At 41.6% G+C, this 25833-nt stretch overlaps 3 protein-coding genes and 1 non-coding gene across 9 annotated transcripts in view; 1 reads left to right on the forward strand and 3 right to left on the reverse strand.

The window, feature by feature from the left end:
- The window catches only part of LOC122450897 (translation initiation factor IF-2-like), a 38321-nt gene extending 25719 nt beyond the window's left edge, over window positions 1–12602 (reverse strand). For both annotated transcript variants that reach the window (XM_043483270.1, XM_043483271.1), the window contains exon 1: window positions 11702–12602. In XM_043483270.1, coding sequence (XP_043339205.1) covers window positions 11702–12521 — 820 coding nt within the window. In that variant the 5' untranslated portion in view covers window positions 12522–12602. The remainder of the gene's footprint in view (window positions 1–11701) is intronic.
- LOC122451582 lies at window positions 3486–3593 on the reverse strand. Its single transcript, XR_006272476.1, has one exon. It is a non-coding gene; the product is annotated as a U6 spliceosomal RNA (small nuclear RNA).
- CCNE2 (cyclin E2) lies at window positions 12267–25328 on the forward strand. 3 transcript variants are annotated; one of them, XM_043483267.1, is made up of 12 exons: window positions 12267–12383; window positions 13615–13654; window positions 13751–13847; window positions 13928–13981; window positions 14907–15058; window positions 16053–16188; window positions 18295–18441; window positions 19519–19614; window positions 21279–21413; window positions 22455–22566; window positions 23257–23414; window positions 23818–25328. In XM_043483267.1, the coding sequence occupies exons 2-12, from the start codon at window positions 13641–13643 to the stop codon at window positions 23929–23931; spliced, it is 1215 nt and encodes a 404-aa protein (XP_043339202.1). In that variant the 5' UTR covers window positions 12267–12383; window positions 13615–13640; the 3' UTR covers window positions 23932–25328. The 3 variants fall into 3 exon arrangements, with proteins under 3 accessions (XP_043339202.1, XP_043339201.1, XP_043339204.1); XM_043483266.1 differs by lacking the exon at window positions 12267–12383 and adding an exon at window positions 12513–12603; XM_043483269.1 differs by lacking the exons at window positions 12267–12383; window positions 18295–18441 and adding an exon at window positions 12513–12603.
- The window catches only part of INTS8 (integrator complex subunit 8), a 41723-nt gene continuing 41139 nt past the window's right edge, over window positions 25250–25833 (reverse strand). For all 3 annotated transcript variants that reach the window (XM_043483265.1, XM_043483264.1, XM_043483262.1), the window contains one exon: window positions 25250–25449. In XM_043483265.1, the coding sequence (XP_043339200.1) occupies window positions 25333–25449 (117 nt within the window). In that variant the 3' untranslated portion in view covers window positions 25250–25332. The remainder of the gene's footprint in view (window positions 25450–25833) is intronic.

A 25833-nucleotide genomic window follows, 5' to 3' on the forward strand; every position in this document is an offset into this window, starting at 1 on the left:
GCAAGGCTGCATACCTGGGGGCAGGTCAGAGGCATCTTCCCTGGGGGCTCTGAGGCGCTTCCCCTGAACTGCGGGGCGCAGTAGGGACACAGTGGGAGTGGACCGAGCATCTCTGCTCCCCTGTCCCGGCTCAGCCCCTTAGAGGTGGGCAGCGACTTAGATACAAGTTAGCAACCAGAGAACCAAAAACTACAGAGATTAATGTAATAAACATGTATCCAGCACCCAGCTTTATAAAATCTTAACACTTTACCATATTTGCTTCAGATGTTTTTAAGGAGAAAAACAAGTTTACTGATAGAGCTGAAGCCAATTATGAACCCCTGCGATCTCATTCATCTTTGCAACACCCCGTGAGATACCAGTAGCCTGAAATTGATCATTGCTTGCTGGCTTTTATGCTACTGCCGAGTAAGTGTCCATAACGATATGTAATATATCTTTCACAAGCTTTCAAGTTTGATATAAAGGTATCATACTGAACGTTTCGATCTAAAATTGGCTTCCCCTCACACCAAACATTATGTTTTTGAAATTTATATATGTCGACATATGTGGTTCTACTTCATTTTAACCATAACACAATATATCACAATGTATCCATGCATTCTTTTGTCAATGAACCTCTGGAAAAACGTCTGATGGTTATTTTATAAAACTGAAGCATATACCCAGCAATTCACCTCTTAGGTACTACTAAAAAGAAATGAATATGCTTATCCACAAAAAAGAAAGAAACCAGACACAAAATAGTGTATATGCAAGATTCCATTTCTGCATATAATATATACAAACACATATACATTCATATATATTCATAGTATGACCAATCTATGGTGGAAAAAAGAACAGTGGCTGCCTGTAAAATGGTGAAAATGGGAATTAACAAGAAAAGGAAACTGCAGAAGTGACAGTTATAGTCTATAATTTGTCAGGAGTTTGGGTTACACAAGTGTATCTGTTAACAATGTATACTTAATATTTGTATTTTTCACTGAAATTTTATCAAAGAAAAAACTAAACAAATATTGAACAATGGAGAAAAGACGATCTCTTCAATAAGTAGTACTGGGAAAACTGGACAACCGTATATAAAAGAATAACTTTTTAAAAATGTATTAAAAGCCTAAATATAAGATCTAAATACCTAAAACTCCTAGAGGAGAATACAGGCAGAATGCTCTTTGACATAAATCGCCGCGATATTTTTTTGGATCTCTCGCCTGAGGCAAAAGAAACAAAAGCAAAAATAAACAAGAGGGGCCTAACTAAGTTTAAAAGGTTTTGCACAGAAAAGAAAACAATCAACAAAATGAAAAGACAACCTACTGAATGGGAGAAAATATTTGCAAATGATATGACCGATAAGGGGTTAATAACCAAAATATATAAACAGCTCATACAACTCAATATAAAAACAAACAAACCAAAGAAAAACAAAAAAACACAATTAAAAATGAGCAGAAGGCTGAAAAGACACCTTTCCAAAGAAGACAGACGGACGGCCACAAGCACATGAAAAGATGCTCAAACCGCTAATCATCAGAGAAATGCAAATCAAAAATCACAATGAGATGGCAACTCACACCTGTCAGAGTGGCTGTCATTAAAATGTCTACAAATAACAAAACGCTGGTGAGGGTGTAGAGGAAAGGTAACCTAGTACATGGTTGGTGGGAATGTAAATGGGTGCGGCCACTACAGAAAACAGCATGGAGTTTCCTCCATAAACTGAAAACAGGACTAACACATGATCCAGCAATTCCACTGCTGGGGATAGATCCAAAGAAAACAAAAATACTAATTCAAAAAAGGTACAGGCAACCCCAAGTTCATAGCAGCATTATTCACAATAGCCAACATATGGAAGCAACCTAAGTGCCCATCAATAGATGAATGAAGATGGATATCTATATATACTACTACCCAGACATAAAAAAAGAATGAAATGCTGCCATTTGCAACAATGTGAATGGACCTAGAGGGTATTATGCTTAGTGAAACACACCAGAGAAAGACTTATGTGGAGGAATCTTAAAAAAACAAAACAACTGAATATGACAAAACAGAAACAGTCTGTTATATTCTTTCAGATACAGAGAACTAGTGGATAACAGAGGGGAGGCGGGAGGGTAGCGGGGCAAGATAGGGGTAGGGAATTAGTAGGTACAAACTACCATTATAAAATAAATAAAACACAATGTTATATCCCCTGTGCCCTATTGTACAGCACAGGGGATATAACAAAGGTTGCATAATAAATTTAAATGGAGTATAAGCTATAAAGAGTCAGACATGACTGACTGAACAACAGGTTTTATTTATTTATTTTTTCATTTATTTTTATTAGTTGGAGGCTAATTACTTTACAATATTGTAGTGGGTTTTGTCATACATTGACATGAATCAGCCATGGATTTACATGTATTCCCCATCCTGATACCCCCACCCACCCACCTCTACCATCCTCGTGGGTTCCAGTGCCCAGGCGGAGCATTGTCTCATGCATCCAACTGGAGGCTGCGTCTTGATCTACTCCTTAGATAAATACGATGTGTCATGTTGTTCTCTCGAACATTCCCACCCTGCCTTTTCCACAGAGTTCCAAGTTGTTCTGAATCCTTGTCTCTTTTTCTCGGTTTTGCCACTATGGGTTTATTCAGTTACCACTCTGTCTAATTCAGTATAATGTTAGTATGCGTAACATAGGTCTTATCTTTTGCTTCTTCAACTTCTGTTATAATGGGTCCTTTCATCATAATCTATTAGAATGATTCACAGTTCTTTTAATGCTGAAGGAATTTCCATGGTTGTATATGTACCCAAGTTCCTTATCCATTTCGCTGCTGATGGGCATCTAGGTTGCCTTCCATGTCTGGCTATTATAACAGTTGGCTTGTGAACATTGGAGTGCAGTGTGCTCTTTCAGATATGGTTCACTCACTTGTGTTGCCCAGAAGTGGGATTGCTGGGTCATATGGCAGTTCTATTTCCAGTTTTTTAAGAAATCTCCACACTGTTTTCCATAGCGGCTGTACTAGTTTGCATTCCCACCAACAGTGTAAGAGGGTTCCCTTTTCTCCACACCCTCCAGCATTTATTGCTTGTAGACTTTTGGATAGCAGCCATCCTGACTGGCGTGTAAGGGTACCTCATTGTGGTTTTGATTTGCATTTCTCTGATAATGAGTGATGTTGAGCATCTTTTCATGTGTTGTTAGCCATCTGTATCTCTTCTTTGGAGAAATGTCTATTTAGTTCTTTGGCCCATTTTTTGATTGGGTCATTTATTTTTCTGGAATTGAGCTGCAGGAGTTGAGCTGCAGGAGTTGCTTGTATATTTTTGAGATTAGTCCTTTGTCTGTTGCTTCGTTTGCTATTATTTTCTCCCAATCTGAGGGCTGTCTTTTCACCTTGCTTATAGTTTCCTTTGTTTTGCAAAATCTTTTAAGTTTCATTAGGTCCCATTTGTTTATTTTTGCTTTTAAAAATATGGAACGCTTCACGAATTTGCGTGTCATCCTTGCGGAGGGGCCATGCTAATCTTCTCTGTATCGTTCCAATATTTAGTATATGTGCTGCCGAAGCGAGCACTGAACAACAGGTTTTAAAAATATTGAGTCACTATGTTGTACACCACAAACTGATACTAGAAATCAATTATATTTCAATTAAAACAAAAAACAAATATTGATGTCTGTTAATGCTATGCATGCTGAAGTATTTGGGGGAAGCAAGTAAGTAAGTGTGAGTCACTCAGTTGTGTCTGACTCTTTGTGACCCCATGGACTGTAGCCCGCCAGGCTCCTGTGGGTTGTATCCAAGCAAGTATCCAGGCAAGAATACTGGAGTGGGTTGCCATTTCCTTCTCCAGGGGATTGTCCTTACCCAGGGATCGAACCCAGGTCTCCTGCATTGTAGGCAGATTCTTTACCATCTGAGCCACCAGGGAAAATGTATCCTAAATACTAAAATTATCCCAAATTGATATCCCCCATTTTTTTTTTTTTTTTTTGGAAAAGCATCAAAAAACAAGATGGAATGATAGATAGAAGAGGCATGGAAAGATCAAGCACAGCAAAATGTTGATGAAATTTAGGCAGTGAGTATATGAGTGTTTATTATAAAATCCTTTCAACTTTGCTGAACATTTTAAAATTTTCCTATTAAAATTTCCTCCTACATTTTAACATTTAGCTTGTCTAAAACCAACTCTTGATTTCATCCTTCCCTGAAGCCACTTTTCCCTTCACCTTCCCCATTCCAGTAAGTGACAAACGTTCATCTAGCTGCTCACCTTTGGGTTGTCCTGTCCCACACACCTAACCCATCAGCATATCCTTTCAGCTCTACCTTCAGCATATGCCCTGAATGCAACCACTTCTCCATAAGCCTGCCACAATAGCCCTGTTCCAGTCCACCATCATCTTTCACCTGGACCTACTGGTCTACTAACTGGACTCCCTGCTTCCACTCTCCCCCTTAGAATCTTTTCTCCACACAGCAGTCGCGCTGATCACTTTAAAATGCATCCTCCTGCTGTCTCTTCTCCCACTCACTCTATTCCAGCCATCCTGATCTCCTCAATGTCTGTTAACTATGCCAATGTTCCTCTGCTTGGAATTTTTTCCCTCCTCATCCACAGGGCTTGTTCTCTCACTTCATGGTTCTCCGCTCATGTCACACCAGACAGGTTCCTGAACATCTATCTAATGCAGTATTTCCCATCACATCCCCCATGCTGCCTGTATTTTTCCTCTGAGTTTTTACTACTATCCAACATGTTTGTTTCCTATGTGCCCCCACTAGAATTAACCTCCGAAGGACAGGAATTTTTATGTTATTACATATTATGTCCGCAGTTCAGTCACTCATTGCAACCCCATGGACTGACTGCAGCACACCAGGCCTCCCTGTCCATCACCAACTCCCAGAGCTTTCTCAAACTCACGTCCATGGAGTCAGTGATGCCATCCAATCATCTCATCCTCTGTCCTCCCCTTCTCCTCCCTCCTTCAATCTTTCCCAGCATCAGGGTCTTTCCTAATGAGTCAGTTCTTCACATCAGGTGGCCCAGTGTTTGTTGAATATATGAAATAGATAAAATAGCACCTTCTCTGAGTCTATCCCATATCCCTCCCCATCTTCTACTGCTAAAGTAGTCCCCTCTCTCATATTAGAATATTTTACTTTTTCCATATAGCTTATTTTTTTTCCACAATGTTTTAAAAAAATTTTTATTTTTTTTAATTTTTATTTTTAAAAAATTTATTTTTAATTGGAGAACAATTGATCACAATATTATGCTGATTTCTGTCATATATCAACATGAATCAGTCATAGGCATACATCTGTCCCCTCCCTCCCCCAGCCCACTCCCCTATGTTGTCACAGAGCACTGGGTTTGAGCTCCCAGTATAGCAAATTTCCACTGGCTATGTTTTACATATGGTAATATATATATTTCCGTGATACTATCTCAATTTGTCCCACCCTTTCCTTCCCACACTGTGTCCACAAGTCTTTTTCTGTCTGCTTCCCCATTGCCGCTCTGCAAATAGGTTCATCTGAACCTCTTTCTAGATTTCATATATATGCATTTATAAGCGATATTTGTTTTTCTCTGACTTATTTCACTCTGTATAATAGGCTCTAGGTTCATCTACCTCAACCTAAAAATATTTATTTGTATTTATTTGGCTACATCCAGTAATTAGTTGCTGCTAAAGTACCTGAGGCTACAGGGAAGTCCCCATGGTGCTTAGTAACAGTTACTTGTTACACATGTATTCTCAGTCCCTCAGTTCAGTGCTCAGTCACGTCCAACTCCTTGCGACCCCATGGACTGCAGCACGCCAGGCCTCCCTGTCCATCACCAACTCCCAGAGCTTCCCCAAACCCATGTCCATTGAGTCAGTGATGCCATCCAACCATCTCATTATCTGTCGTCCCCTTCTGCCCTCAATCTTTCCCAGCATCAGGGTCTTTTCAAATGAGTCACTTCTTCGCATCAGGTGGACAAAGTACTGGAGTTTCAGCTTCAGCATCAGTCCTTCCGATGAATACTCGGGCCTGATTTCCTTTAGGATGGACCGGCTGGATCTTCTTGCAGTGCAAGGGACTCTCAAGAGTCTTCTCCAACACCACAGTTCAAGCTCTCTGTCCCCGACTCCCCAAAACGTAAGCTCTTGTGGACAGTTCAGGTCCTGCAGTTAACAGCGCCTGGCCCAGAGGGGGCCAATCCAACCCTCACCCTCCTGCCTGTTTCAACCTCCACGGCAGAGCCTCTGGATTTCCAAGGCTGCCGTTTACCCCTGGTCTTTCCCTGCACTGGGAGGGGGGCCGGCCCGCCGGCTTCAGAGCTTGCTCGCGGTCTCACCCCCTAGAGGCCGTCCTCCCCACGGCCTGCCTCCCAGATAACAGCCGCGGGCAGTGCGACCGAACGGGCGCCCTGGGCTCTGACCCCGCGGGGCTGCAGGGCCCCCGAGCCCGGGAGCAGCTCCGCCTCCACAGGGCGGTGCTCAGCCGCGGCCCCGCCGGCCCTCCCAGCTGCCCGCGGCGAAGCGCTTCCCCCGGGCGTCTCGGGAAGAGGGCCGCCCCGGGCGAGCACAGAGGCCGCGGTCGGCCAGGCCCCCGGCCCAGCGTGAGGGGCCCCCAGAGGCAGCCTCCGTCCCCGCAGCCCCCTGTAGCCTGGGAAGGGCCGTGGGGGAGGCCGAAGGCCGAGGGTTGAAGGGGCGCCCTGCCTCCGGCCTCTGGGACACCTTCTAGAGGAGGCGTCTCTGCGTCTGCACGGATTCCTGGGAGGTAGCTGGGGAAGACCGTGGAGGTGGGGGGAGAGGTGCAGGCGCAAAGGTCGGAAGTGAAAGAGGCAGGGCTGTGCAGGAAGGCACCCCGTTGAACTTCCTGGGTTCGAGAGGCTGTGTGTGTTAAGTAGGGGCCTTGGCCTTTAACCCAAAGTGATCCACAACAGGCCCTTGGCTGGGTGGTTAGATCTATGCTTTAGAGAGCCTGGGAGATACACTGGAACACAAAATAGAAGGGGCCACACATGTCAGGAAAACCAGTTAGGAGATTGCCGCAGTATTTAAGGAAAGAATGGAGTCCTGAACTAAGGAGGTGGGGGAAAGAGAATTTGGAAATGATGCGATGGTCAGTTCAGTTCAGTTCAGTCGCTCAGTTGTGTCCGACTCTTTGTGACCCCATGGACTGCAGCACGCCAGGCCTCCCGGTCCATCACCAACTCCCAGAGCTTGCTCAAACTCACGTCCATTGAGTCAGTGATACCATCCAAACTATCTCATCCTCTGTCGTCCCCTGCTCCTCCCGCCTTCAATCTTTCCCAGCATCAAGGTCTTTTCCAATGAGTCAGTTCTTAGCATCAGGCGGCCAAAGTACTTGGGGGTTCAGCTTCAACATCAGTCCTTCCAGTGAACACTCAGGACTGATCTCCTTTAGAGATGCAACAGTAATTGGAAGACAATACAGCACAGGGGGGCTGGAATCAGACTCCACTACAGGACTAAGATGACTCTCAGCATTCTGATTTGGAAACTAGGTCTGCTGTTTTCAAAGTGTGTTCCATAGATGTCTGCAGGGGTGGGGATCCCGAAGACCCTTTCAGAAGGACCAAAAGGTCACAACTATTTTCACAAAAAAATTACGATTACGACATTTGTCTTTTTCAACACATTACTGTTGGCTCTGATGATGCAAATGCAACGTCAGTTAAAACCACTGGTGCCCTAAAACAAATCAAGGCAGCAGCGGCAAACTCTACTAGCGGTCCTTGTATCACCACTCCCCGGGTCAAAAAAAAAGCCGGCGTGCGTACTGAAAAATGTCTATAATGAATAAATATAAAGAACAGTCTGATGGGTAATCCAGTATTGCAATCTGGAAGGAATGCTCTTCTATAGTTTCGCTTTGGCTAATACAGATAATAAGGAAATGGCAACCCACTCCAGTACTCTTGCCTGGAAAATCCCATGGACAGAGGAGCCTGGTAGGCCTCAAAGAGTCGGACACGACCGAGCGACTTTACTTTAATGAAATGGTCGGGGGGGGGAGTTTTATTCCTCTCTTATGTGAGAAACGCTGATTATCATTTAGCCACATTCATTGTTGTTTAACTTCAAATCAGCCCTATAACAATAAAAAGGTATTACCCTGACCAAAGTTAGAACTTGAGCAACAAGATATAAAGAAATCATTGGATGACTTAATAAATCAGGAGACAAATTTCCTACATGGAAGAATTCCAAATGAACCATGTAGGTACTTTACCCTGAAGGAGGGGGGCATAAGGACCTACTCCTTAGGTGTGGGCTGCATACCTACTTCCCAAGAGTAGGTACATAGTAGAGTGTGGGGGGCAACTTTACAGTGGGGAAGCCTGACAAACATGACCAGGTGATCAAGGTCAACATCAGCAGTTCATAAACCATGATGATCGCATGGAGCTTTGATATGATGTGATGAAAATGACACTTTACCTCTGTGATCATCTTCCTCCAAACCCATAAACATCTAACCATGAGAAAAACATCAGATAAATTCCCATAGAGACATCCTCCAACATACTTGATCAGCACTCCGAAAAACTGTCAAGATCATCAAGAACAAGAAGAGTCTGAGAAACAGTCACAGCCAAGAGGAACCATAAGAAGACGTGACTTCTAAACGTGAGGTGTGTATCCTGCCACAGTGAAAAGATATTAGGGTAAACTAAGGAAACCTGAATGAAACACAGACTTTAATTGTTCTTAACTTTGCATTATAATAATAATATAATGCATCAATGCACCACAGTAAAGTGAGATGTCAATAATAGGGGAAACTGCCATGGTGGGGGAGGGTGGAGGAAAGCAGAGGAGTTTATGGAAGCTCTGTTCTACCTGCTCAATTTTTCTGTAAAACTTTTCTAAAAGATAGTTTATTAATTTTAAAAATCCTAATATTAATTGGGAATAATTCTACCATCCATCACTCTAACCTTACAGAATTTAAGTTCTATAATGAGATATCCTATCCATAATTCAATTCAGTATTTACCACGCTCCTATCAAGCATGCCTCTGAACAGGTGGGTACTGGCTGTTAAAAAACAAAACAAAACAAAAGAAGGCTCACCACCTAGTTGAAGACAAAAGACATTTTAATTGGTAATTACTATCCTGAGAGGTGAGTATAACTGAAGAGCACAGAGGTATGGCATAGAAAAGGTGCAGAAGCAAAAAATAATTGGGCTGGGCCTAATTTTTTTTTTCCAAATCTGTCCTTCTAAGAATCTCCCCCCCCCCCTTTTTTTTTCCTTTTTGCTGAAAATGAAAGCACTGTAGAGGCAACAGTTTATTTACCATGGTGTTTTAACGTTGCGTGTACAATGGACAAAATATACTTTAGAAAATGCCAAAGTTTCTAAAACTGTTACAAGTATAAAGGAATTTCATACATTTCAAAGGAAGTGAATATTAAAACTGGGATAAGTAGAAAAAGTAGGGAGCTGAAAATGAACATATACAAATACAAAACAAAGATAACATATTGAAAGATGATACCTAAAATAGGTACCCAAAAAGACGAGTACAAGGACAAAACTTTGGGAAACAGCAGTTTTATAATCTGCATGTCTCTGAGTATAAACTGGTAAGGGGGGTGGATGGAGAGTGAAGACAGCACGTAGCAGCTGCTCTCTGACAGGTACACATGCAAGAGAGGGTCTCTGTTGTTGTCGATGGTCAGTGGCCAAGTCGTGTCTGACTCTGCAACCCTATGGACCGAACCACACCAGGTTCTTCTGTTCTCCACTGACTCCAGGAGTTTGCTCAAATTAACGTCCATTGTGTATACGGAGGGTGTCTATACACATTATAAAATTTAATCTGAAACACGCCCTTGAAACGAGGGTCTGTTATCTCTTCTCCACAAAACTCAGGTTTACAGAGATTAAGATGACTTACAGCAGAGCAAGATTCCACACTCTGTCCACCTGAAAGGTAAGCCCTGTTCATTTTGGTCCCACCTGACCAGTGACCGGGTCCTGGTAATATGGCAGAATTCACCCTGTCCCTTTCCACACGAAGCAGTCTTAGGATTTTAATGTCTCCTCTACTAGGATTCCAGTGTTCACTTCATAGTCAACCGCATGGTCCACAGAACACTTCTAATTATGGTATCTCATTTACTAGTTTGCCCGGCGTTGGGCTTCCAAACTCCCGAGAGTGGTTTTCAGTGTCACTACCAAATTCACTCACGGAGGCCACCAGTTTTGCTTACGTTCCAGTCATAAGCTTGTTGGAAGGCCTCCCATTTCTTACCATCACGCTATTAGCTCCCTAAGCTTTATACTGGAACAGCACAGCGTTTTGAGGTGACTACAAAAAGGAGCCAACTCCCCCCTCATCGAGAAAGCCATCATAAACCATCCTAAGTGGTATGAAGTTTCCTGGGCCGCTTCTGATTCAATGACACCTTTTGTGCACTAAGTCACTTCAGTCTTGTCCGACTCTGTGCGATCCTACGGACTGTAGCCCAAGAGGCTCCTCTGTCCGTGAGGACTTTCCAGGCAAGAAGACAGGAGCAGGCTGCCATTTTCTCCTCCAGGGCATCTTCCCGACCCAGGGATCGAACCCGCGTCTCTCATGTCTCCCGCACTGACAGGCGTGTTCTTTACCACTTAGCGCCACCTGGGAAGCCCGCGTCACCTTAGACAAGACCCTTATTTCCTCACGGGTAAATTTGGGAGGGAAACAAACAAATTATTTGCCGGCGTCCGGAGACTGTGGCGAGAAAACGGTGAAGGAGGGTTTTGCCTGAAGCGCAGGCGTGATTTCGAGGCCCCGCGAGCCGCGCGGCACAAAAGGCGCGGAGCCGAGAGCCCGGGGCCGCCGCCTCCCGGTGCATCTCGGGAAGGCCCCGGGCCGCGCCGCCGCGCCGGGGCTCCCGGCCTCCCCCGGTGGCTCCACTCGGGCCCGGGCAGACAGGCGAACACTGCCTGCCGGCGTCCGGCGCGAGCCGCCGCGGGGCCCAGGAAGCTTCCGCACGGCTCCTCCCGCTCCGGGGGTCTTTGTTCCCGCAGGACGTCCCCCACACTTTCTCGCCCCGCAAATCCGGGCTGCGGGAGGGTCCACGGTTGGTCCTACTTGGAGACACCCCGATCTTGGGGGCGCTCCGGGGCAGGACGTTAGCAGAGGCAGCGAAGGGAACCCCAAACCTGGATGCTAGGGGAAAAGGAGGGAAACACGCGCCGGACCGCCTCCTCGCCTGACCGCTCGGAGGCGGGCGGCGATCTCCCGCGCTGGCGGCTGGCGCGGGCTCCGCAGGGCGCGCTGGCGGCTGCAGCGGCGGGGCGGGGCGCGGCGGGCCGGCCCTGGGCCTGCACGTGGTGGAACCGCTGTCCCCGTCGGGCATGGCCCCCGGAGAGCCACCGTTCTCTTGGGGAAAGAGGCAATGCCACCCACCCTCGGCCCCGCTCCAGAGAGATGTCTACGCTTCCTCTTGAAGGGCTCCAGAACTGGAGATTGGGAGGAGAGAGGGACCGCGCGGCTCGGCGCGAGCGTTTTGTTTCCTGCGCTCGGACCACCTGAATGGGGAAGCTGCCAGGCAGCGGCTGGGTGACATGGGGTAGAGGGACCCACCCCCACGAAGAGTCGTGACCAAGTCCGCATAGCAGAGGGCAGGGGAAATAAGAGGGTTGATGCATACCTCGGCGGGCGCGCTGGAGCAAAGTGCAAGACAGGCATCCCTGAGAGTGGCCGTCGTGGGGCTCCAAGGGTCCCAGCAGGCCCGGGTGGGGCGCGCGGCGGTACACGCGGTCCCCGGCGCGCCGCGCTGTGTTTACATTCTGCAGCATCTCCACGTTGTGCCGCCATGCCCGCCTCCCATTGGCCAGCTCGCCAGGCGGCTCCATGCTGTGCCGCCGTCCCCGTCTCTCATTGGCCAGCTCGCCAGGCGGCTCCACGCTGTGCCGCTGTCCCCGCCTCCCATTGGCCAGGTCGCCAGTCCCCGGCGCCGCGCCCCGCCCGCAGGGGGCGGGCCCTTTGGGTCCGCGAGTCTCCTCAGAAAACCCGGGTTCCTGGAGGCCTAGGCGGGACAGCCAACCTCCGCCAGAGGATGGCCACTTCCTAGCCGCTCTGTGCCTCCTGCCCCCCACCCCCACCCCCGAGCCGCCTCCACAGGGCCATACGCCGGGGCCGGGGTCTGCGGCCTCACACCCCCGGCCTTCGAGAGTTGAGAGAGGAGGGAGGGAACAGAAACGTACTGGCGGGAGATGACGAAGTCGAGCGGCGGGGAGCAGGGCTGAGGCGGCGGTGGAGGAGCGGAGCCCTCTTGAAAGGCTCCCTCCTGCCGCCGGGCCGCGCGGGCAGGGGCAAGGCAGGGGGCCGCGGTGAGCCAGCCCTGCGGGCCCTCGAGCCCGGCGAGCGCGGACAGAGGCCAGGGCGCGGCGCTGCGCGCGCGGGTGGGCGGGCGGCGGGCGCGCGGGGGAGGGGAGCGAGCTGTCCGGAGGTGTCAGTCTGCGGCGCATGCGCGCGGGGCGGGCCCGGCCCGGCCTATATATTGGGTTGGCGCCGGCGCCAGCTGAGAGCCGAGCGGTAGCGGGTCTGGCGGTGAGGAGGTGCTGGGCGCAGGGCGGGATGCGGGAGGAAAGAAACCCCCCACCCCTTCCCCACTCCTCACCCCCGGGTCGATCCATCTCGCGGGCGCGAGCCTGGGGGGCAGGGAAAACGGGCAGGGCTGAGAAGCAGGCTTCTGGGGACGCCGGGTTCCCGCGTTCCCCGTCCCTGTCAGGACCCTTGGCAGGGGACCTGGGAGGTGGCAGGGGATGGAGGGCTGCCCCTAAGCGGGAGGCCCGCGGAGCAGCCCCTCATTCTTGGGGCTTCTCTGTGCCGCCCCCATTGGGGGAGCTATCCCCTCAGGAAAGAAGGTTGAGGGTCAGGGTCTCCTTCACGGGGAGAAAAGTTCCCAGAGCCGACCGGTTTCCCCACACCACCACGGTTCCCCCCCCCCCCGACCCCCACTTTTTAAATGGAACTGCCTTTTCTTCGTCCTTATCTCCCATCTGGAGTCGGGGTCGCAGTGCCCCTCCAGGCGGTGGGCAGGGGCCGGCAGGGCCGGGAAGGAGGGAAAGGAGACTGAAGGACGTGACACAAGTTCCCTCCGCCCCCTGCTCCCCCGCCACCGCCGCTCTCCAAATTGGCGCGGAACCGGCTTCTCCTCAGCGTCTCGCCTCCACAACCCCCCTCTCCCCGCGATTTGTGCAGGGTGGGAGGTGGGGGGAAGTGGGGGCGCTGCCCAGGCCCCGCTCAGGGTTGGGGGTGGGGGTCCGGGGGAGAGGGGTACAGGACGCAGAAAAGATCCCATCTGCTTCCCTGCGCGTCCTGAGGGAGCTTTGCAAAATGTTTTTGAAGACACTCCCGTCCGGGCTGTACCTTGAGTTGAGGGAATACAGGCATGTGTCTAATAAATCATGCGCTAATATAGTGCAGAAGTCAACGCGGTAAAATGGCTCGGGTCATCTGAGGAACCTAGGTGTAAACCTCTGACTGGACTTGGAGAGTATGAATGACCACGTATTTGACTCTGGTTTTTCCCTCCCCGCCCCCCCCCCCCGCCCCCAGAGGTTTCCTTCAAGTGAAAGAAGAGAATGTCAAGACGCAGGTAACATTCTTTATCTTGGAAATATGCTTCAAAATTAGTTGCTGCCTTTGAGATTAATCACTTTCTAATTAAACTTCCTTCTTAAAAACTCTATAGTAGCCGTTTACAAGCTAAACAGCAGCCCCAGGCCAGTCAGACGGATTCCCCGCAAGAAGCCCAAGTAATTCAGGCCAAGAAGAGGAAAACGGCCCAAGTGAGTTAAGGAGGGGAAGAGAGGAGAAAGAAAATTCCTTGCTGGGACCTTAGTGTAACCATGACGTTTTTATTTTCCAGGATGTCAAAAAAAGAAAAGAGGAGGTCACCAAGAAACAACAGTATGAAATTAGGGTAATGCAGAACTGGGCTGGGTTTGGGGGACACAAATGCGGGACAGAAAAAAAATTGTGTTATTGTTTTGCGGTAGGAAGATTCCTCTGACACTTTTAATGCCCCTAGGGGTCAGCAGGAAGGCGCTTGTCTTTGGGTGGTTTTTATGTCCCTGAATCCTACTACAGCTGCAGAGTAAGTTTGCCTTGACGCAGCTGGTTCCTCTTTGTAAATCCCTCCCTCCAGGAGCTGCCTGGTGCACCAGGGCCCGCCTAATCTGTCCAATGCAGTGCTCTTTGTTCCCTCTCTGACTGTAGTGGAGGGTCCTAATAGCTGCTCCTAGGGCATAAATAGGATGTAAAGTCGGTGACACACTGGCACCCAGCCCTTTGCTATCTACTCTGCCTATGTGTTGTAGAGAAAACACTGTAGAAATAGTGGTTCTCTTTGAAGCCCTCATTGACTGGAGAAAGGGCCCTTTAGATATTTAATTGTTTGTACATTCAAGGTTTTGCCTTCGTGTATTCTAAAGTTTAAGGCCTGAAACAGGCCTTAAAGGAGTGGAGAGGGTGGGGAAGTGCCCTGGACACTATTGCTAAATATAGAGGAAGAATTTTACAATATTGAAAGTGCTATTTGACTACTGATGCATTTTGTTGTTCTTTCTACTCTCCCTCAATACCTAATGTCTTGTATTTCCAGAACTATAATTTGTTGTCTAAAACATCCTACCTGTTACTATTTATGAACAGTGATATGAGTTACAGGACTAACTATTAAATATGAATGTCAGCTTAAATTAACTAGACTGTCAGCACTGTTAGCTAATGATGGTGTTTGGGGGAAACTATAGACTGTTTAGAAGTATTAGCTTTCATTTAGAAAAGATCTCAGACAAAAGCTGGTTTCTTACTGTATAAATATATTCTTGTTTTTTAAATGACAGAATTGTTGGCCACCTGTATTATCCGGGGGGATCAGTCCTTGCATTATCATTGAAACACCCCACAAAGAAATAGGAACAAGTGACTTCTCCAGATTCACAAATTATAGATTTAAAAATCTTTTTATTAATCCTTCACCTTTACCTGATTTAAGGTAAGAAAAATTTCAGTAATTTAATGTCAAAGATTAAAATTTACTGATGTAATACATGGTGCTATTTTGACTTATTTTTTGCCTTCACTATAAGATAGAAACTTGTAAAAACTGCTTTTTTAAAAACTAGTCTTTAAGCATGTTTTCTGGCAGTAGTGCTATTGCAGATGACATAGGTATTTAAAACATTGATTGTATAACATTATTTTCATTTGCTTGCTGAAGACTGTAAGCCTTATCAGAACTGAATCACCTTTTTAATAGAGTTTAAGTAATTTATGTACATTGTTAAGCTGGAAGTATTTTAACATGTACAGCATTTTGATTTGATAGATTAGCTCCTCTTATTTCTTACCAAGATTAGTTATTAAGGTCTATACTTTTTTATAGTTAATGAATGACTAAGAGGTACAGCTTATATAAAATGTGTAGTAATTTATATTTGGCTTTAATAAGCAAATTAATGGACTCAAATGTTTAAACTCACCCATCTTCCTTTTGTCCTGTCCCACCTAACTCCTACAGCAAAGTACTGACAGTCTGGAGGTGATTGAGACTGTGTCTACTGGGATCATACGTTCTAAATATTTACTTTTTTAGTATTGTTCTCGAGAAGACATGGTTATCTTAAATCGGTGCCTTTGTAAAATATAAGTAAATGGGGACTAGAAGGCATTCTTGAAATCTGTCAATTTATTTATTTTTTTATTTTGTTTTTTGTCATACGTTGATATGAATCAGCCATAGATTTACACGTATTCCCCATCCTGATCCCCCCTCCCACCTCCCGAAATCTGTCAATTTAGATTATCATAGTTCAAGTTCTTTGTATAATTTCACGTTAAAGAAATGGTTTCTTAAAGTAGCAGTTTTTCCTAATTTAAGAGTTATTCCTTCCAAATTCTAATTCAGTGTTTGGAAGTTGAGTTTACTCAATGTGAAACAGGTAGCTGTATATTATGTAGATCAGACAATATTTTTCGCTTTTCCATAGCTGGGGATGTTCACAAGATGTTTGGCTAAACATGTTAAAAAAAGAGACCAGATATGTTCACGACAAACATTTTGAAGTTCTGCATTCTGAGTTGGAACCACAGATGAGGTCAATACTTCTAGACTGGCTTTTAGAGGTATGTTCTAGCAGTACAAATTTCTTTTTTCTCTGTATGACGGGAAAGTATTTAAACATAATATGCTTTCCATGTGCCCTCATGGTATATTACCTATTGCCAGGAGCCTTTTTGTTGTTGTTGTTTAGTACTTATTTGGCTGTACTGGGTCTTAGTTTTGGCATGTAGATCTTCAGTTGCAGTATGTGAACTCTTAGTTGCAGCATGTGGGACCTAGTTCCCTCAAATCCCTGCATTAGGAGCACAGAGTCTTAGCCATTGGACCACCAGGAAAGACCCCAGGAGGCATTTTTTGGGTGCTGTTCACCAGCAGATGATACCAAATGATAAGAGTAAAATCTTGACACAGCCACTATATCCCACATAAGCCAAACGCAATTTAGAAATCCTGGTATCTGGGTATTGCTGTGTACTAGGCACTGTTCTAGGTGCCAAGGATACTCGAGATGAACAGAATTTGACAAGATTTTGCATTCTGCCGTGCAAAGTGAAGAACCAGGACTAGGCTTCAGGACCCTCAGAAGTCCTCCGTCACCAAAATCAAATTATGATTTGGAATCCTAATTTCTATATCCTAAATGATAAGGAGGTTTTGAATATCCAGTAGCCCTAAGCCCTCAAGGCTCCATGTAACTTTTATTATATCCCTCTGTTCCTTTCAGAAATAAACTGTACCAGTAAAGAAATAATTAGTGATCCAGAAGTCCCTAAAAAATCTGTGCCAGAATGTCTGCTCTCGTTTAGGCACCATATCCTTTCTGGATAATAATTCTGAAAGAATCTCAAATTATTATTGAGAAAATGATTACCTGTATTGATAACAAACTGATTTTCCCACAATCCTTGGATACTTGCTCTGTAATTTCCCTGTTTTGTATAGAGACAGTGAACTTTAAGGGGGAAGTACCACATGGCAGAATAGATCCCAGGAGCTATCAGAAAAGTTCTTATGAATACAAAATATTGTCCTTCTGAATCCAGTCATCTTATTCCTTATTCTGACTAGAAGGGAAGATTATATTTCAATCATATGTGTACAAAACTGTAGTTGATTACTGACTTTTTCTGAATGTCTAGTGATCATGAATGCAACTTTTCAGCATAATTATGTTGATTTTATTTTTCCTTTTTATGTTAAATTGATTTTTATTCAGTGGCTGTATATCAAATTTATCCCTATTTTCCCTTAAATATATGATTACATATACAAAACCAAATAGAATATATAGTAAGTCAAATCCAGCAGAGCACTAATCTCTACTTTGTCTGACTATAGTCTTTCAGTCTAGGAATGCAAAAATGGTTCAACATTTGAAACTCTATTTATAGTTTAAGGAAGAAAAATCATAAGGTTATATATCATGGATGTAAAAGGTGTTTTTTTAAATTCAATATACATTCCTGATTTTAAAATGTGTAATAAGCTAGGAATAAATTTCCTTAACACATTAAATGTTTATTAGTAACACATTGATGTCTATCCCTCTGTTTCCTCCCTGCTTCATGAAATTATTTTGAGAATTAAAAGCTTTCCCTATATTGTGGAAATGACAGATACTACTTATTAGTAATAGTAATAGTGTAACATTAGGGGAACTCCCATTACAGTCAGAAACAAGGAATACAATAAAAATTTTGACCATCACCAGTGTTATCCATTCAGTTTTCTTCTTTAGTTCTTAAATGAGGTAAGAACATTGAAGAAACACAGTTGTCATTTTGTAGTTAAATGTATATCTAAAATAATGAAAGGAATCACTTGGAACTATCAGAAGACAAACTAAGGATCATGAAAACACCCACCCATTTATCATCAATAAAAATTAAAAAGTTAATAGGAAAAAGTTCTCATCCATAGTTAGCAAAATGAACCTGGGAATAAACACATTAAATCCATGTGGAAAAAACCTATGAAACTAATTAAGAGTCAGTGAGGATGGTAATAGATTAATTTATTCTATTAGCACATGTTACTTTTTCCTGCATTTGTGATTTGGTATCCTAAAAAAGTTGGGCTTCAGAAAACTGTTCTTTAGTATGCTAAGAGGAACTTTGTAATTTGGAGAAATTAATGGAATAATATTTAATGTTTGGATTCTTCTCTAGGTATGTGAAGTATACACACTTCATAGGGAAACATTTTATCTTGCACAAGACTTTTTTGATAGATTTATGTTGACACAAAAGGATATAAATAAAAATATGCTTCAACTGATTGGAATTACCTCATTATTCATTGCTTCCAAACTTGAGGTAAGCTCTCTAGATGTATTTACCCCAAACTCTTAAATTATAAGTCTCTGGTTTGATTCTGGAACTAGAATCTAGATGAAATGTTCCATGACTCACTGTGCCAAACAAAACCACCAATGCTGTCTCTATATACCTAGTTATGGTGCTTGGATTCAATAGAATGGTCTTTGAGACCTACTTAACCAATCAAATGCAATAAATGCTATCTTGGGTTAGAATAATGATCTATATCCAGCCTAATATTTCTGTATCTGATAACAGTGCCAGGATAGAAGGAAATAACTTTTCTGCCTGAAATCTTTTTTCACATAGTTTCAATCTACTTTTCTTAAATTCAACACAGATCATTAGTAACTTCATCTGATGTTTTCAAAGCCTGTACAGTTTTGAGTACAGGAGGGACTGAACCATGCATTAATTTCCTGAAGTGTATTTTTCTTCCACATTTTTGTCTTTTGACGTTTACGGGCTATCCCCAAATTTTATAAGTTTCTATTCAGTATCTCCTTACCTGAAATAATACTTTATGTTTCAAATATTTTTCTAGACTGAATCTTGATCTTTAGCCTGTTCTCACCTGTGGTAGGCATCTCTTCTACTCCTCTCATCATTCTGGTTCTTGTTCTCTGAATTAAGACAGATCAACAAACTGCACAAATTATTGTTTGACTAACCATACTTTTGTACTAGGGTAAGGTTAACATTTTCATTTTCTAGACTTTGTTGAGTATCCTGTTTTAGTCTTGTATACCAAGCAGTCCTAAAACAAGTTTGGCTTTTTGTTTTAACCAGTCACTGAAATCACTGGTTAAAATACTCCTAATTGTTTATTAACTAAGATTTTAAATCACTTCTATAAAAATGTTTCAGTCAATACAAGTTGGCTAATTTAGATACCTAGATGTGAAAAATATTAAATGTAAGGTTGCTTTGGCTGCCACAGAATTATTTTATAAAAATTTATAATCACTTTGTGATGCTGTCTTTTAAAAACAAAGCCAAGATGTGGTTTGTATATGTGGTTTGTTTTAGTCTCAGTCTCAGCTGTGCTTGATATTAATTAAATCCATTTTAAAGGAAATCTACGCTCCTAAGCTCCAAGAGTTTGCTTATGTCACTGATGGTGCTTGCAGTGAAGAGGATATCTTAAGTATGGAACTTGCTATATTAAAGGTAATAGTATCTTTATTATTTCTACTTGCAATTTAGTAACCATAGTTTACTAAATCTTAAAGACTACAATGTAAGTAGTGAAAACTGAGGTTTTAGTATTAGGATCCAATTCTAAGATGGGAGGGGAATTTTCTTAACCTGTAAACTATTTTTCTGCATCTTTCAAATTTTCCTATATTGAGAATATTTGTTAAAGTGTTTAACAACACTTAAAACTTAAAAAAGAGGTAGTTAGCACAGTATGTGTACTAAATGAATTTCAACAATGATTTTCAAATCTTAGTTGTTTTTCCACTTCCAGCAGATAGAGAATGAGAAATATTTCACTGCTTTTTTCTTCTTCTCTATATGTATGGCAAGGGCTATTAATAGAAGGGTAGAGGAGAGAAGTATAAAGGTATTTAATTGGGCCTTGAATTAGAAATTAAAGGGTGAATGTTAGCTACTAGAAAGTATGCTATGAAATCTGAGCATCATGGCTTTATAAATAGGACACAGAGAACACAATATGACTTTCATTTGTAAGTTATCTATAAACTATATGCAGTAAAATATAAATTAAAAACTTGTAAAATATTTATAAACATTCAGATTGATAGCTCTGTGTTAGAATGTGATCTTGTTGGCATGCTGATACTGTTCTTTTTAAAAAAATTTTTATTGAAGTATAGTTGATTTTCAGTGTTGTTAGTTTTAGCTGTATAGCAAAGATGATTCAGCTTATATATATATATATACATATATTATTTTTCAGATTTTTTACCATTATAGGTTATTATATTTAGTATAGTTCTGATATGTTCTAATAATAAAGTTATCTAGATTCAGACTTCAAGTATAATGTATGCATGCATGTATGCTAAGTCACTTTAGTCATGTCTAACTCTTTGCAACCCTATGGACTGTAGCCCGCCAGGCTCCTCTGTCCATGAGATTCTCCAGGCAAGAATACTGGAGTGGGTTACCATGCCCTCCTCCAAGGGATCTTCCCAACCCAGGTCTCTTGCATCTCCTGCATTGGCAGGTGGATTCTTTACCACTAGCACCACCTGGGAAGCCTGAAGTATACTATAAGGATATATAAAGAGAAGATGGAATTCTCTGGGTGGTCCTACAGGGATTAAGACTCTCTGTTCTATCCTAATTTTTGTAGACTTATAAATGGTAAAGTCCCAGGGCTTCGTGGAGGGAAAGATATCATAAATTAGGATTTGGCTTTTTTATTTTTATAACTTTTACATTTTGAATAGAAGCCACTAGAGATCATAGAAAGAAAGAAAAAGTGTAGAATCAGTTCTTGGAAGATTTAAATGGAATTAGCTGTGGAGTCATTGAATACAATTAAAAGGGCAGTTTCAATAAAGTAGAGAACACTTTTGGAAGAGAAGGGGCTGCAGGAAATGAGAAAAATAGCAATGAAAAATAGGCCCAATGAACTTTGTAAATAAAGATAACTAGAGTATAATAAAGGGGTCTATATCAATAATAGACTAAAACACAAGCCACTTTAGATGGTGAGATACCTATAAATATTTTCATTAAAATAAGAAGAAATAAGCCTAAAGCAGAAAGTTTCTTAAAACAGCTATTTAAGGAACTACCCATATAATGTGGTGTGTATATATAACTACACTTATTAACAGGCATTTTAATTTCATTAACAGGCTTTAAAATGGGAACTTTGTCCTGTAACGGTCATCTCCTGGCTCAATCTTTTCCTCCAAGTTGATGCTCTTAAAGATGCTCCTAAAGTTCTTCTACCTCAGTATTCTCAGGAAAAGTTCATTCAAATTGCTCAGGTATTGATATTTTTATTGTATATATGCTAATGTTATTAATTACAGGTTTTGTTTAGTATATTTCTTTAGTGTTAAATAGGCTGTACAACCAAATGACAGCATACTGAATTAAATTCATTCCTTAACTGACTAGAACAAAGCTCCTGATGCATAAAATTCTGTCCCAGTATTTACATTGCTAACTGAAACTTCTAGAAAAGTTTTTAAACTTGAGTTTAAATATATCATGAGCACTCTTCACTAGGAGTATGAATGAGATAGACAGTTAAATACCTCTTTTTGATTTTTAACACAGAAAGGTATTTTTCGGCCAGTTGTTTTAGGTTTTAAATGGTATAAAATCATTGCAATATAATTATCTTACCATCTTATATCTGAATACATATGGAACCTATTTTACATATTGGAATTAAAATCACCTAATTTAGTTATAACATTTAAAAATTTTAAGTTTAAACTTTCCTAGGCCAGTGTGTAACAAATATTCTAAGAAAGTACAGGAGGAGGGTACTATTCTTTCCTGCCTGCTTCTCATAAGTAGAATAATCAGAACTATAAAGGTCTGACTTCAACTTAAAGACCCTTTCTAGGCCAAAACTCTCTAGCAGCTCCCTTTTTAAAAACATGAGGGAAAGATATTCCTTATTTCATATTTTTTGTGTTCTGAAATACCGGAATTCCACAGAAAAGTAATACTTTCTCACTTAATATTTGTAAATTCTGTTTCCTGTATCCAGAACATTCTCCACCCCCCAGTCTCTCTGGCTGCCTCCTGTGTTAGGGCTGATTTAAGCAGAGTCTTCCCTACTCTGGATCAGGGCACTTCCTAATAGGATATGCATGCTACATTGTAACAGTCCTTTACTTGTCTGTTAACAAGACTGGAACTTCCTTTGGATGGCAGTTTACTTCTCTTTGGATCCCTGCAATTTTAGCAATTCTTGGCATATGGTCCACATCGTAAGCACTCTAAAATGCTAGCTGACTAATGACATGTAGTACTCATTCTTTCCTAAATTCTTGCACTTTTTCCTCTGTTAGCTTTTAGATCTGTGTATTTTAGCCATCGATTCATTAGAGTTCCAGTACAGAATACTGGCTGCTGCTGCCTTGTGCCACTTTACCTCTATTGAAGTGGTTAAGAAAGCCTCAGGTAAGACCGTGTATTTTGTTCTTTCCTTACACATTTACAACTCTTGAAGGGTCTATTTATGAACTTAGCATCCTGCTACACAAGACTTTAAAATTTTAATGAAAAAAAGCAGTTTAACAATTATCTTCCCTTCTATTATAAGTAGTTTCTAATCCAGTGTATATCCACAAATAAAAATTAAGGTTGGGACTTCCCTCGTGGTCCAGTGGCTAAGATTCCACGTTCCTGATGCAGGGGCCCAGGTGCCTCCCTGGTCAGGGATCTAGATCCCACATGCTGCAACTAAGACCCGGGGCAGCCAAATAAGTATTTTCTTTAAAAATGAAGTCAAATGGAATTTAAATCCATTTGAAGTTAGTCAGTGTGATTATAGCTCTGCCTTAAGTTTTTGGTTTTTGACAGTTTCAATTCCCTATGTAGCATGTACTGGCTAAAAAGCTCTAAGTCTTTTTCTCCCTCAAAATAGTCACATTATAAACAGTTTGAGAGGAATCACCTGTTTTGACTTGCTAAACTTATTGATTTTGGTTTATTTTATGTGCTTGTTTTGGTTTCCTTTTTACATGAGTTTTTAATTATCTTTAAATTTTCAAGCACAAGCAAATACAGTAATCATGTTTCTGATATAACAGAAACATGTATGTATTTTTCTAATGATACATGTTATTTTTCTAACTTTTCTTTATCTAGGTTTGGAATGGGACAACATTTCTGAATGTGTAGACTGGATGGTACCTTTTGTCAGTGTAGTAAAAAGTACTAGCCCAGCGAAGCTTAAGATTTTTAAGAAGATTTCTATGGAAGACAGACACAACATACAGACACATACAAATTATCTGGCTATGCTGGTATGTTTCTTGTATTTTTTGGTCTATTTGATAAGGCACTGAAACTGACAGTAAGGATACTAATGGAGTAATATTTGAGGCAGTTATATAAGATAGTGAGGGGATAGAAAGTTCCAGTGAGGACACTGATTTCAAATGTAGAAAACCTAATAAAAATTAACTTTGAAGTCAAATCAAGATTTGACTTAAGTGTCTCAAGATTAATACCAGTACTCCAGGTAGAGTTTAAAAATACAAGTTGCAGGCAGTTAATATCATTGAACGTCTAGAATATGACTACTCACAGTTGTAAAGACATAAAGAGACCATTATATTAAGCCTAAGAGTCTGGTCTGACTTTGTTTTATCATGTCAATGTTTCATCTTAGCTGTTAATCTCTGCATGATTTCTTCACATGTATAGGATGAAGTAAATTATGTAAACACCTTCAGGAAGGAGGGACAGTTGTCACCAGTGTGCAATGGAGGCATTATGACACCACCGAAGAGCACTGAAAAACCACCAGGAAAACACTAAGAAAGTTAACTGAGCAAACAACTTGGAACTGATGAAGTGCTGCACAGCATTTCATGGAACTTAAGTTTTACAGGAAAATAGTGCTGTGACTGTCCTGCCAATTCAGAAGTTTCACTGCCATTCTTTGATTTAAAAACCACTTAAAATTGGCACTAAGGAGGAAATGTATTTAATTCCCATGTTAGCTGTTTAAAGAAACAGCAGTACTTGTTTACAAAGATGACTTCATTCCCAATACTGGCTGGATAAAAGCCAGCCACGATTTATGCCATAACAAGTCTTTTGACCCAGTGTTGCTATGTTTATCTTGATAAACTAGGAATTTCATCATTGGAATTTTCAACTAGATAACTGTTACCTTAAAGGGTATATTAAATGATATAGTACTTTGAATCTAGTTTTTAGATTCTCAAAATTTATAAACTCTTAACTAGTGCAATTTGGTTCTTGAAAATAAAATTTAAACTTGTTTACAAAGGTTTAGTTTTTTAATAAGGTGACTAATTTATCTATAGCTGCTGTAGCAAGCAAGCTATTATAAAACTTGAATTTTTAAAAAATGGTGAACTTTCATCTTTTTGACTATTTTTATTTGCCTTGCTATATAAAACATTTTTAACCAGTAAAGCTTAGATGAACATGGTGTTTAAACTGTACTCTGAACAGTGGGAATACCAAAGAAATTATAAACAAGATAAAACCTGTGGCTCCTACTTGGGGCTTTGACATAAAGGTTGCTTTATAATAACTCTTTGTACATCATAATTGGGGCGAAAAACTTAAGTACCCTTTCAAACTATTTATATGACAAAGTCACTTTATTACTCTAAAAAAAATCTTTAGAGTTATCTTAATTTAGTGTGACTAAGGCTTTATTTATATTTACAAAACTGCTAAGGTCCTTTTTAAATTCTTACATTATGAGTTAAGGACAGTGTCAAAGTGATAAAGCTTAACACTTGACCTAAACTTCTATTTTCTTAAGGCAGAAAAGCAGTAAATGTATACTGACTCCTAGAAATCTATTTATTTTAAAAAAAAAGCAACAAAACCTTGACATAAGAACTTACTGTATATAGCTACTCCTACATAAATATTCTAGTTTTTTTAAAAATGAAATGTCAGCCTCAAAAGTAGATTAGAAAATTATCCTAGATTTACTAGTTTATTGTTATTGAACATGTGACTCTTTCCTTTGAAGAAATTATAAATTTAAGCTATTGATATGGTATGAAGTCTTCTGTATAGTTTTCATTTTTAAACTAATATGTTTCAGTATTCTGTCTGAAAAGAAAACGCCACTAAATATGTACATATGTATTATATAAACTTAATCTTTTAATACTGTTTATTTTTAGCCCATCATTTAAAAAATAAAAGTTAAAAATTGTAACTAACTGCTTAAAAGTAAAGTTTCGCCATTGCTTGGAGAAACTTTTTTTTCCTTCTCTGCGCTGCCAGCTGTAACACTTCTTCTGGGTTGCTCGCATTCAGTTCTGTCTGGCCGATGGCTTTGATCTTCCAAAACAGAAAAGTGATGTTGTTAGAGGTCTGGTCAAAAACAAAGCTTTGCTACTATACATAATATAAAACTACCTACTTGCTAACAACAATAACTGAACCTCTAATTGTAGATGCTAAGAGGTGTAGAAGAAATTAACATAAAGACTGGAAGCACTCAAGGAAAAGACCAATTACCACAGTTTGTGGAATTATCTTCAGAATATTAAGTAAATTCATTTATGTTTATCTGACTAAAAATATCACTAAATAAAGTCTGCATGTAATCTGACACATTTTTAAGATTCTAAAAAATTCAAAAAATAAAAATTCATATTTTGGGGCTTCACTTTTTATATATGTAAAAATAGCTAGTTGCTCAGCACCATATATAGTGACCCA

Source organism: Cervus canadensis, chromosome 12 (genome assembly GCF_019320065.1).
Source record: "Cervus canadensis isolate Bull #8, Minnesota chromosome 12, ASM1932006v1, whole genome shotgun sequence".
Lineage (NCBI taxonomy): Eukaryota > Metazoa > Chordata > Mammalia > Artiodactyla > Cervidae > Cervus > Cervus canadensis.

Excerpts from the sequence above, each read along its gene's own strand:
- CCNE2 (XM_043483267.1), top strand. Across the intron at positions 15,059-16,052 it reads TCACCTTTACCTGATTTAAG|CTGGGGATGTTCACAAGATG; the intron begins GTAAGAAAAATT and ends GCTTTTCCATAG. Across the intron at positions 23,415-23,817 it reads CAAATTATCTGGCTATGCTG|GATGAAGTAAATTATGTAAA; the intron begins GTATGTTTCTTG and ends TCACATGTATAG.